General features: G+C 34.8%; 1 protein-coding gene across 4 annotated transcripts in view; it reads right to left on the bottom strand.

Moving 5' to 3' along the window:
- The window catches only part of PGR (progesterone receptor), a 115,334-nt gene that overhangs the window by 21,894 nt on the left and 80,731 nt on the right, over positions 1-12,709 (bottom strand). For all 4 annotated transcript variants that reach the window (XM_086678624.1, XM_025927897.2, XM_086678625.1 and 1 more), the window contains 2 exons: positions 7,162-7,306; positions 5,615-5,745 (listed from right to left, as the gene is read on the bottom strand). In XM_086678624.1, the coding sequence (XP_086534750.1) occupies positions 5,615-5,745; positions 7,162-7,306 (276 nt within the window). The remainder of the gene's footprint in view (positions 1-5,614; positions 5,746-7,161; positions 7,307-12,709) is intronic.

Here is a 12,709-nt window from a genome sequence, read left to right on the forward strand (position 1 = left end):
GAAGAAGGACATTATATAATAGTGACAGGGTCTATCCATCAGGAAGAGCTAACAATTATAAATGTCTATGCGCCGAATACCGGAGCGCCCAAATATATAAAACAATTACTCATAAACACAAGCAACCTTATTGATAAGAATGTGGTAATTGCAGGGGACTTTAACACCCCACTTACAGAAATGGATAGATCATCTAGACACACGATCAATAAAGAAACAAGGGCCCTGAATGAGACATTGGATCAGATGGACTTGACAGATATATTTAGAACACTGCATCCCAAAGCAACAGAATATACTTTCTTCTCGAGTGCACATGGAACATTCTCCAAGATAGATCATATACTGGGTCACAAAACAGCCCTTCATAAGTTTACAAGAATTGAAATCATACCATGCATACTTTCAGACCACAATGCTATGAAGCTTGAAATCAACCACAGAAAAAAGTCTGGAAAACCTCCAAAAGCATGGAGGTTAAAGAACACCCTACTAACGAATGAGTGGGTCAACCAGGCAATTAGAGAAGAAATTAAAAAATATATGGAAACAAACGAAAATGAAAATACAACAATCCAAACGCTTTGGGACGCAGCAAAGGCAGTCCTGAGAGGAAAATACATTGCAATCCAGGCCTATCTCAAGAAACAAGAAAAATCCCAAATACAAAATCTAACAGCACACCTAAAGGAAATAGAAGCAGAACAGCAAAGGCAGCCTAAACCCAGCAGAAGAAGAGAAATAATAAAGATCAGAGCAGAAATAAACAATATAGAATCTAAAAAAACTGTAGAGCAGATCAACGAAACCAAGAGTTGGTTTTTTGAAAAAATAAACAAAATTGACAAACCTCTAGCCAGGCTTCTCAAAAAGAAAAGGGAGATGACCCAAATAGATAAAATCATGAATGAAAATGGAATTATTACAACCAATCCCTCAGAGATACAAACAATTATCAGGGAATACTATGAAAAATTATATGCCAACAAATTGGACAACCTGGAAGAAATGGACAAATTCCTGAACACCCACACTCTTCCAAAACTCAATCAGGAGGAAATAGAAAGCTTGAACAGACCCATCACCAGCGAAGAAATTGAATCGGTTATCAAAAATCTCCCAACAAATAAGAGTCCAGGACCACATGGCTTCCCAGGGGAGTTCTACCAGACGTTTAAAGCAGAGATAATACCTATCCTTCTCAAGCTATTCCAAGAAATAGAAAGGGAAGGAAAACTTCCAGACTCATTCTATGAAGCCAGTATTACTTTGATTCCTAAACCAGACAGAGACCCAGTAAAAAAAGAGAACTACAGGCCAATATCCCTGATGAATATGGATGCAAAAATTCTCAATAAGATACTAGCAAATCGAATTCAACGGCATATAAAAAGAATTATTCACCATGATCAAGTGGGATTCATTCCTGGGATGCAGGGCTGGTTCAACATTCGCAAATCAATCAACGTGATACATCACATTAACAAAAAAAAAAGAGAAGAACCATATGATCCTGTCAATCGATGCAGAAAAGGCCTTTGATAAAATCCAGCACCCTTTCTTAATAAAAACTCTTGAGAAAGTCGGGATAGCAGGAACATACTTAAAGATCATAAAAGCCATTTATGAAAAGCCCACAGCTAACATCATCCTCAACGGGGAAAAACTGAGAGCTTTTTCCCTGAGATCAGGAACACGACAGGGATGCCCACTCTCACCGCTGTTGTTTAACATAGTGCTGGAAGTTCTAGCATCAGCAATCAGACAACAAAAGGAAATCAAAGGCGTCAAAATTGGCAAAGATGAAGTCAAGCTTTCGCTCTTTGCAGATGACATGATATTATACATGGAAAATCCGATAGACTCCACCAAAAGTCTGCTAGAACTGATACATGAATTCAGCAATGTTGCAGGATACAAAATCAATGTACAGAAATCAGTTGCATTCTTATACACTAACAATGAAGCAACAGAAAGACAAATAAAGAAACTGATCCCATTCACAATTGCACCAAGAAGCATAAAATACCTAGGAATTAATCTAACCAAAGATGTAAAGGATCTGTATGCTGAAAACTATAGAAAGCTTATGAAGGTAATTGAAGAAGATTTAAAGAAATGGAAAGACATTCCCTGCTCATGGATTGGAAGAATAAATATTATCAAAATGTCAGTACTACCCAAAGCTATCTACACATTCAATGCAATCCCAATCAAAATCGCACCAGCATTCTTCTCGAAACTAGAACAAGCAATCCTAAAATTCGTATGGAACCACAAAAGGCCCCGAATAGCCAAAGTAATTTTGAAGAAGAAGACCAAAGCAGGAGGCATCACAATCCCAGACTTTAGCCTCTACTACAAAGCTGTCATCATCAAGACAGCATGGTATTGGCACAAAAACAGACACATAGACCAATGGAATAGAATAGAAACCCCAGAACTAGACCCACAAACGTATGGCCAACTCATCTTTGACAAAGCAGGAAAGAACATCCAATGGAAAAAAAGACAGTCTCTTTAACAAATGGTGCTGGGAGAACTGGACAGCAACATGCAGAAGGTTGAAACTAGACCACTTTCTCACACCATTCACAAAAATAAACTCAAAATGGATAAAGGACCTGAATGTGAGACAGGAAACCATCCAAACCTTAGAGGAGAAAGCAGGAAAAGACCTCTCTGACCTCAGCCGTAGCAATCTCTTACTCGACACATCCCCAAAGGCAAGGGAATTAAAAGCAAAAGTGAATTACTGGAACCTTATGAAGATCAAAAGCTTCTGCACAGCAAAGGAAACAACCAACAAAACTAAAAGGCAACCAACGGAATGGGAAAAGATATTTGCAAATGACATATCGGACAAAGGGCTAGTATCCAAAATCTATAAAGAGCTCACCAAACTCCACACCCGAAAAGCAAATAACCCAGTGAAGAAATGGGCAGAAAACATGAATAGACACTTCTCTAAAGAAGACATCCAGATGGCCAACAGGCACATGAAAAGATGTTCAGCGTCGCTCCTTATCAGGGAAATACAAATCAAAACCACACTCAGATATCACCTCACGCCAGTCAGAGTGGCCAAAATGAACAAATCAGGAGACTATAGATGCTGGAGAGGATGTGGAGAAACGGGAACCCTCTTGCACTGTTGGTGGGAATGCAAATTGGTGCAGCCGCTCTGGAAAGCAGTGTGGAGGTTCCTCAGAAAATTAAAAATAGACCTACCCTATGACCCAGCAATAGCACTGCTAGGAATTTATCCAAGGGACACAGGAGTACTGATGCATAGGGGCACTTGTACTCCAATGTTCATAGCAGCACTCTCAACAATAGCCAAATTATGGAAAGAGCCTAAATGTCCATCAACTGATGAATGGATAAAGAAATTGTGGTTTATATACACAATGGAGTACTACGTGGCAATGAGAAAAAATGAAATATGGCCTTTTGTAGCAACGTGGATGGAACTGGAGAGTGTGATGCTAAGTGAAATAAGCCATACAGAGAAAGACAGATACCATATGGTTTCACTCTTATGTGGATCCTGAGAAACTTAACAGGAACCCATGGGGGAGGGGAAGGAAAAAAAAAAAAAAAGAGGTTAGAGTGGGAGAGAGCCAAAGCATAAGAGACTGTTGAGAACTGAGAACAAACTAAGGGTTGATGGGGGGTGGGAGGGAGGAGAGGGTGGGTGATGGGTACTGAGGAGGGCACGTTTTGGGATGAGCACTGGGTGTTGTATGGAAACCAATTTGACAATAAATTTCATATATAAAAAAAAAAAAAAAAAAAAAAAAGATTTAAATATGACTTCCCAAAAGCTTTGCCAAGTCTCTCCTCAAAAACCCCATTACGATTTTTATTAGAATTTGTAGAAATCATAAGTACTATTCAGTAAATATTGCTGTTTTTCCCTTTTGTTGAAGCTGCAAGTGGCCAAGAATCTTGCTTTCTATGGTGTGTGAATGGAAGTTATAGGTATGTCACTTCCTTTCCTCACCACTTCCTTCCTTACCAATGCTCTAGCGATTGGAGAAATGCATGTCAAGATATAACTCCCATGTACCTGGGCACCTGAGGGAAAACAATGAGCAGAGCCTCCCTGTTGATCTGCATTGGACATATAGTGGGAAAAATATATACTTAACCTTTTTTTTTTGTTAAGCTACTGAGATTTTAGGGCTGTTTGGACCTCCAGCACAATGTAGCCTATCTATAATATAGAATTATGTTAATGATATCAACTAATTTGGGAAATCTAGGATTATCTATAACATAACTGCTATAGGATTCATTACTGTCAAGAAAGGGGTTAAATACTGTAATATTAAGTTTATTTCAGTTGACTCTCTTGGCTAGTTCCATATCAATACTTTAGTCCCCTTTATGATATTTTATCAAATTAGACTTGAAGGCCTCTGCTCAAAATAGTGTTTTCAAGGTAGGGGGATAGGGCTATGGATCCTTAGATCCTGTATTTGTCCTTGTGTTTTCATAGATTTTCATGAGGAAAACTTTCTTTTTAAGGCATTAGTGCTTGTTGTGCCTTTTCTCCTGATGTATACCCCCATCCCTCTACTATTTGAGATTTGTGCTATAAGAAGTACTTGAAAAGATGCTACTGAGAAAGACCCTTGGCTCACCTTCTACCTAAGGTCTTAGCGCTCAGTGGTTCTCTTTCAAATCACTATGAGTGACAGAAGGATCAGTTCAGAAATTCAAAGGCTGAGCCTACCTGTGCATGTTCCAAGGACACAGAAAAAGGTGGAAAGTGAAAGCAATTTTTAAAAATTTTCTCACCCAGATCTTTAGGAATCCACTGAGGCAGAGGTATGTGTGTTCTTTGTGTATGAGAGAGTGAGATGGATATTTGCCTGTCCTTCTGGTGACCAATCTATGTTTCATGTTTCTTGGGGTGTATAGCTAAAGTGCATTTTCTAGCCTCTCCTACAGTTAATATGGGTCAAGGAATGTGGGTAAAAGTGACATATAACACTTTCAGGCCTCACTTCCATATCTTTTATCACTAGGTGCTTACCTTCTATTCAGATCAAATGGAGGACTCCAAGCTGCTATGTAAGAGTGGAGTCCCTAGACGGAAGGAATGTGGGTTTTCTTGCTAACCCACTGGACTGTGAATATGAGTGACAAATAAACTATTGTGTTATGCCACTGATCTTTGTAGATATATGTTATAACAGCCTATTCTGATATTAAGAGAATAGTTCCAAACAAAATTGTGTATTTTATATAGTAAGTCCTTTATGGAGTGGGAGTGGAAGGAAGATCGTTTGTGTTTATGTAATATTATCTAGTTCATAAACCTAATTAGGTGAATATGAAAATGTCATTTAATCATGTTTTATCTGAAAAAATATATATAATTGGCTGAATTGGTGGACTATTTTACTCTCATGTAAAACCTGACAAGTGTGAAGTAAGTTTATTAATGTCTATGACAGTATATTAGGTGGTTCTCCTTTGCAGTCACAATCTAAGATTCATACCTCATGTATAAGGATATGATCATATTGTTATTTGAGACTTTCCCGTTGAATTAAAAATTAAGAAAGTAAATATCTTATAAAAATTGCTTTTAGTCACTCACTTGTATTAAGAAGTAGCAATACTTTCATACACAGGAACTCTTCTTGGCTAACTTGAAGCTTGACAAACTCCTGTGGAATCTGCCACATGGTGAGGCATAGTGAATAGAATGATGATTCCTTCATCCTCTGTCTTATATCACACACAACACACACAAGAGAAAGCAAGAAGGAAAAAACATACACATGGTGTCTTAGCCAGTTTGTGTGATTTACCAGAGAAAATGGCATTTGGTAATTTATATATTATTAAAAATGTCTTTTTGTAAACACACTCAATATTTTGAAGTTTAAGCAAAATAAACCAATAAAGTAAATCATTCACAATGCTGAATTTTTTGAAGTTAAGAAATTTTAAAGTTAGAAAATCATATTAAATACACATGTTGCTTCTCACTTTTATTATTACATTTTAAAAACCTAAGGAGTTGAGAATGTGGAGCTGAGGAAATCATTTATTTATGATTTTTTTCTGTTAAAAATATATAAAATTTTGTATGTAATCCAATGGGAGAATGGATTCAGTTCACAGAAATTGAAGAGTATAGAATAGTTCAGTGTATTCAGTTGAGAGTATTCAGTGTAGAACAGTTATACTGTGAACTATTCTAGGGGAAATGTATGGTGATCAAGAAAAGAGAACATTACAAAGGATTAAACAATTGACAAGGCCAAACACTAATTCTGAAGGTTGGGGACATTTTTTAAAGGTATTTTCTCAACCATGTGTTCTGCAATATCTACATTAGTCACATGCAGCTAACACAAATAGTGAAAAGAAAACTAGATTTTGACTCAGAAGAACTAACATTAATCCTGCCACTCAGATTCTTTGGCAGGATATGCAATTCCTCTGAGCTTATTTCCTGAACTGTAAAATGGAGGATGCTGATTCCTACCTATTTCAAGGGATTATAGGGCAAAATGGAATTAAAATATATGAAAATTATCCATTACCTATAAAGACTTATACAAGTAACTTATATGCTATAAAATTCTGAGTCAGCATTCATCATTAGAATGGTATAAGTATTTCCACGAAAAGATTCTTATTCAGTTTAAGGTTATACATAGAAAATTAATTATAGTAATTTAAATACAGCCAAGAAAATTGAAATATTTATCTTTTAATTTCTAAAATAAATTATTAGCGATTTTTCCTCTAGAAGGAGAGATAATGTCTTTATTTTCTGAAGGTAAGTCAATACTTTCAAGCAAAATTATTTCTAATTTACATAATTATCTTCATCAGTACAAAGGTATAAAATTTTAATTTGATAAACTAAAAATTTCATTTTATCTTTAAGTATGTTTCTTGACACATTGAAACAAAAGGGGAAATCTCCAAATATCAAATTACTAATATAATGATAACAATTTTATTAATTTTGTTATATCAAGCTATATCCTGAGATAATTCTGATAAAGTTTTCAGGAAAATTCTTTTATTTAGGATACCAATAGTATAATCATCTATTGAAATGTAATTTCTAAGATTATCCTACATATACACTGTAATAATAAGAACAAAAATCAAGTCACTACTTACTCATTTAGTATTAGATCAGGTGCAAAATACAGCATCTGCCCACTGACATGTTTATAAGATCTCCATCCTAGTCCAAACACCATTAAGCTCATCCAAGAATACTGGATGAGAGTTATCTGGTCATCAATATGTAAGTTTCTAAAACCTACAAAACAAATTAAAAAATAAAATGATCCCCAAAATCACTTGTGTTAAAATGCTGAAAATACATAGAAATTTGAAAATAGATGTAAGTAGGGTAATATGTTGTTTTTAATTTTAATATATTTTATACTACAAATGAGGAAATATTAATAAATAATACCTGAGAAATTAAAAAGGAATAACATTGGAAGTCATTAAAAATGGTCACTATGTTTTAGCATTTCTGGGAATTCACTGATTGATGGTCATCCATCATTGACACATACAATATTCATTTATTGAGAATCACTTGTCTGTTAGGCACTGTGTTAAAATGGCAGGGTTAGGAAAATGGAAGACCCAACCCTTACCCTTAAAAGAAACTCGTAAGTTGACAGGAGAGACAAGCACATACTTATGTGCACCAGGAATTGGGAAGCAGGTCAGGAAAAACTCCCAAAGAGATCATGCTCAAGCAGAGTATAATCAGTTTGTTAAAGAATCTTGAGTCTTTGGACTTTAAAAAAAAAACTGGTTTTATTTTGTAAAACCACTGCTTTCAATCGTGCTTTATTTTTATTTAACATCCTTTAATTATCTCTTAGGTAGATTCCATAGTTTATGGTCACTTTTGTTTTTTGGAACTTAACCCAGTCTCACTTTAAACTATCATGTGGTTTAAAAGGTTTAGGGAGAGAAAAAGAGAGAGTGCATCCTTCTCTGGTGTTGGTGGCAGAGGGAAGACAGCAGGGAGAGGGCAAATACATTGACTTAAGTGGTCAAAACCTTCTTTTCATCTCTTTTCAATTCTTTTTGCCTGCTTTGCAGAAGATCACCAGCCCAGCGCTGATGAACTTAAAGGAGGGAGAGGCAAAGAGGTAAATTTGGAGATGGAGGCTGTGGTCAGATATATCTATTAAGGAGCAACAATAGCCTTATTTGTGTTGTGGAGGCATCCTTGGTAGCCATGTGGAAGACATATTCAAGGGAATAAGTCTGGAGTTACAGAAAAAAGTTGGGAGCTATTGCCAAAGGCCAGATGAGAGATGATAAAAGTCTGAGATAAGCCAACAGGTAGGAATACGGAGCAGGGAGTACTCAGGGAAATATTTAAAGGGTAAAATCCAAGAGATTTGGTAACTGATTGTATATAGGTAGGAGAAAGAAGGAGCCTAGTAGATATTTCAGTATTTTTACAGGAATGGTGGAGGAAAACAGCATTACTGAGACAAAATAGAGAAGAAATAGGCTAGGGACAAAATCGTAAGTTTTGATACGTTGGAGCGACTTTTGAAATGTCTAGATAGCAGTTAAACAAATGAATTAGAAATATAGAGGGGCTTTGGGTGGCTCAGTCAGTTGACCATCTGACTTCAGCTCAGGTCATGATCTTGAGGTTTGTGAGTTTGAGCAAGGCGACAGGCTCTGTGCTGACAGCTTGGAGCATGGAGCCTATTTCAGATTCTGTGTCTCCCTCTGTCTCCGCTCCTCTCTCGCTTGTGCTCTGTCTCTCTCAAAAAAAAAAAACATTAAAACCTTAAAAAACAAACATTAAAATATTAAAAAAATTAAAAAACATTAATAATAAACAAATTTTAAAAATAAATATGGATAGATGAACTGTAAGTATGAACTTGGAAATTCTTTGTTTTTGAGTATGCTGAAACAATGAGAGTAGATGAAATCTTTTATTAAAGGTACATAAAAATCAAGTGTTTTGGTGGGAACATCAACTATTTTCCACAAAGCTACTTTAATAACATCTGTTCTGCCTAAGAATTTGTTGAAATCTACTTACAAATGACCTATTTCAAAAGTAAAACCCAAACAAAACTTGATTCCTTACAGGTTAAAACAAATGTATTTCCTGATTCTGTGAATCATCTCAAGGTAGGTAGAAAAGAAGGTTATCTTTTCTCCATACACTCCTGATAGTCCCATCTTCCTGTGAATAGAAGACTGCTATTCCCTTCTTTAAAATCTTAGCCTCACACAACCAAAAACAACTCTCATGCAAATTCATAATTAGGAATGCCACAGTAGACATCTGCCTCTTTCTCTCGGGGGTGGTGGTGAGGGGTGTCAACTCTTTAGTATCTAACTTTCTGTCTTCCCTCCCTCTCAGTCTTCCTTTCTTCCTCTAGGTGGATAGAGTTTCCCATTGGTTGTATTTTGGTGAGAGCAAGTGTCTCCAGTGAAACTGGCTAAGGACTCTACTTCCCTGAGCTTGTGATCTGGATTTGACCCACTGAACACGTACTACCTAGACTTTGAATAAAAAAAAAAAAAAAAGTAAAACAAAGACAAATGTATGCTTAGGCTCTATTCTGGATGGCAGTGGTTGGATGGCAGTGGTACCCAGTGAGGGCAGAATCCAGTGGGGGCATTTGTGATGTTTGTTTTTTTTTGTTTCTGCAGGGACAGCTTGGTTTCTGCCTATTTTCCAAACTTATTCCAGTTTCTATTCATTGAATTTCTGGGGTCCTTCTAGGAAATTATTTTTTCTTTGTGTTCTGTTTCTGATAGCCAGAAGTGTTTGCTAAAATGAACAGAGTTGGCTTTTTTTTGCTTACATTCTGATTTATTCAGGTGCAGAAAAACTCCCTAAACAACTAACCAAGAAAAATGTGGCATGCAATTTTCATAATTCTTTATTTTCATATGACATATATGTATCTTCAAGTTCATGTCTATATATTATTTCTCTTTCAAAACAATTATTAATCACTTTTAATACAATAGACCTATAGAAACTAAAGAAATGCATAGAAAGAGTGCTTATAAATAATATTTTATAGGCTTTATGAAAATGGGTAATTTTATGAATTTAAAATCATTTCATAAGAGATTAAGAAGTTTTCCTAAATTTTTTGCAAAGCAAAACTCTTTAAAGAGACACATATGTAGATCTTCCTATTGCTGGTCTATCTCCTTAAATTAGGAGTTCTGGAGAGAAGGCTCAAGTTCCAGTTTTGGCTCTACCACTTACTGAATGTCAGCTTGTTTAAGTCAGTTAATATTACTATATCTATATTTCTTCATAAGTAAAATCAAAATGATAAAGAAAGTTAGTTCACAGAGTGGCTATGACACTCAAATGGGATAATTATGCATATTTTGGAGCACTAGTAAGATGCTTATTATTATTCTACCAATGGATCCTGTAATAGAATTGCTGATGGAGAAATGGCTTTAAGAAGGCCACCGATCAGTCTGATGGGGTATCTCTAATATTAAAACAATAAGATCCAGAAGGCATTTTATATATTAGTAAATATATAAAAATAACTGTATATGTATGTATTCATACTTATTTATTAACATACATAAATTTGCTAATATATTTGTGATATATTACATATTAAGAGATATTTTATTATATATTATAAATTTAATATCTATAAATATATACTTATATATTTTATTTATATATTATGGAACCTATGTGATAACATTAAAGGGTAAATATTATTAATAGCAACAAAATTCAAAGCAAAAGCAAGTGTTCTATCTGGAATATATATTTTCCAGAACACATATTTCATATATGTATTTATTTTTCCAGACTATATATTTTATATATATGTTATTAGATATATATATATATAACAAATTACATATTTATATATGAAAAATGACAGTCTCATAGAAATTAGGTTCAATTAGTCACATGTATTAAAACATTAACAAATTTTTCACTATCATCTTCAGAAACATATTTTTATTCTTTATTCCTTTCTTAGTTCCATAACTTTTTTTAAAAAGTGTTTAATACTACTTAAATATTTGAGTTACTATGCTACATTTTTTTCACTCTAGGCCTTAGAGATGTTAATCTCTAATTTGAAAATTTTTACATCATAACAGTTAAATAATTTGTTCTTTTTAAAAAACAGATTCCACTTATATTTACAGGTTTATGTCTACTTTATCCTGCCCTTTATTTTGTAGAAGTTGCTTACTTTTCTTTTTGCATTCTGGGATTACTAAGAAGTAAAAATAAATTACTAAGAAGTAAAAATAAAGGAAAATTTTTAGTAGATTATAATATAAAAGGCAAATCTTGCTGAAATAAAACTTTTGAAATTACCAATATTTATAGCAGAAAGTGTATTATTTCCATTTAACAGGATGAAAAAGAACTCAGAAAACAGCTTTTTAAAATAGCCACCTTTTAGAGGGCTTACCTGTGATAAATGTACACTGTTAAATTGACTTGAACATGCTTGGTACAGAAGTATAATTTCCCCTCCCCCCCCCATTAACTGTAATATCATTCATTACTTTATACTGAAACAAAGAAGGGAACACTGAGATCAAATTCCCATTGATGATAATGATCAGGTAAAGTCAGTACATTTGCAGTGATGATCAAAATAAGAAACTACACATAGAGAAGTGATGGATGATTCTTAATTGTGTTTAACAAGTAGTAAAGAAAAATACCCTTTCCTTTAAAGTGACTTGACCTGATAGTTTCTGACAAAAGCCCTGTTACAAGCTGTTCAATCTTTAATGATTAAAAAAAAAACAAAACAACTATGTGGTAACACATGGCATGTATGATCTTCTAAATTCTCCTGTGTTACTTCCAGGGTTTTGATAAAATATATAGATTGTGCTCCTGTAAAAGCTGTCTTGCATTGAAACATTTTATCCACAACAAAGGCAGAGCATTAAATGCCTCAGCACATTCTGACACAAAGTATGAATGAACTCTGAGGAGCATAGAAAAGCTACAGCACCGTAAGTATAATCACCAACAGACATATGATTGTTTTTAATGAATAAGGACTTGATGGCTAATGATTTAAAGTAGCATAGTTCCTTTCATATCAATTCTGTAATTCAAATTTCTATAAATACCCTTTAAGCACCCCTTTGGGATGAAGCTTTATGGTTGCAATTAGGCATAGAGACTAGAAAGACTAATACTTGCAGTCTGGAGACAGAAAAAAAATGAGAACATAATTATAATTCAGAGTGATAGTAGTATGGTTGATAAAGGCAAGAATGATGTGGTAGAGCAAAGTGGCCTTTGGCTCAGTCTGGGAAGGCTCAGGGAACACTTCAAGTGGCAGATGATTAGAATCCTGAGGGCTAGTTAGAGACCAGCACGGGGGAAATGTGGGAAAAGGGAAGAATCTTCAGGTAGAGAAACGATATGTAAGAAGGCAGGATATTAAACAAAGAGCATTGTGGGAACTTTAGAGTTGCTTGAAGAGGAAGAATGAGAGATAACATTGTAAATTCAGGAGCCAAATCACAAAAGGTTCTTGAATGTTAAGGCTAATAAGTTTGGACTTTGTTATGGAAAGGAAAAGGAATGATATAATTGATTATAATTGTTTTTAGAAAGATGATTCTGATGGCAGAAAAGGATTGTTTGGGGGCAGGGTGAAACTGGTAATCGGGTTAGTCAAAG

Source organism: Puma concolor, chromosome D1 (assembly GCF_028749965.1).
Source record: "Puma concolor isolate L17-30 chromosome D1, mPumCon1.1.hap2, whole genome shotgun sequence".
Taxonomy (NCBI): Eukaryota; Metazoa; Chordata; class Mammalia; order Carnivora; family Felidae; genus Puma; species Puma concolor.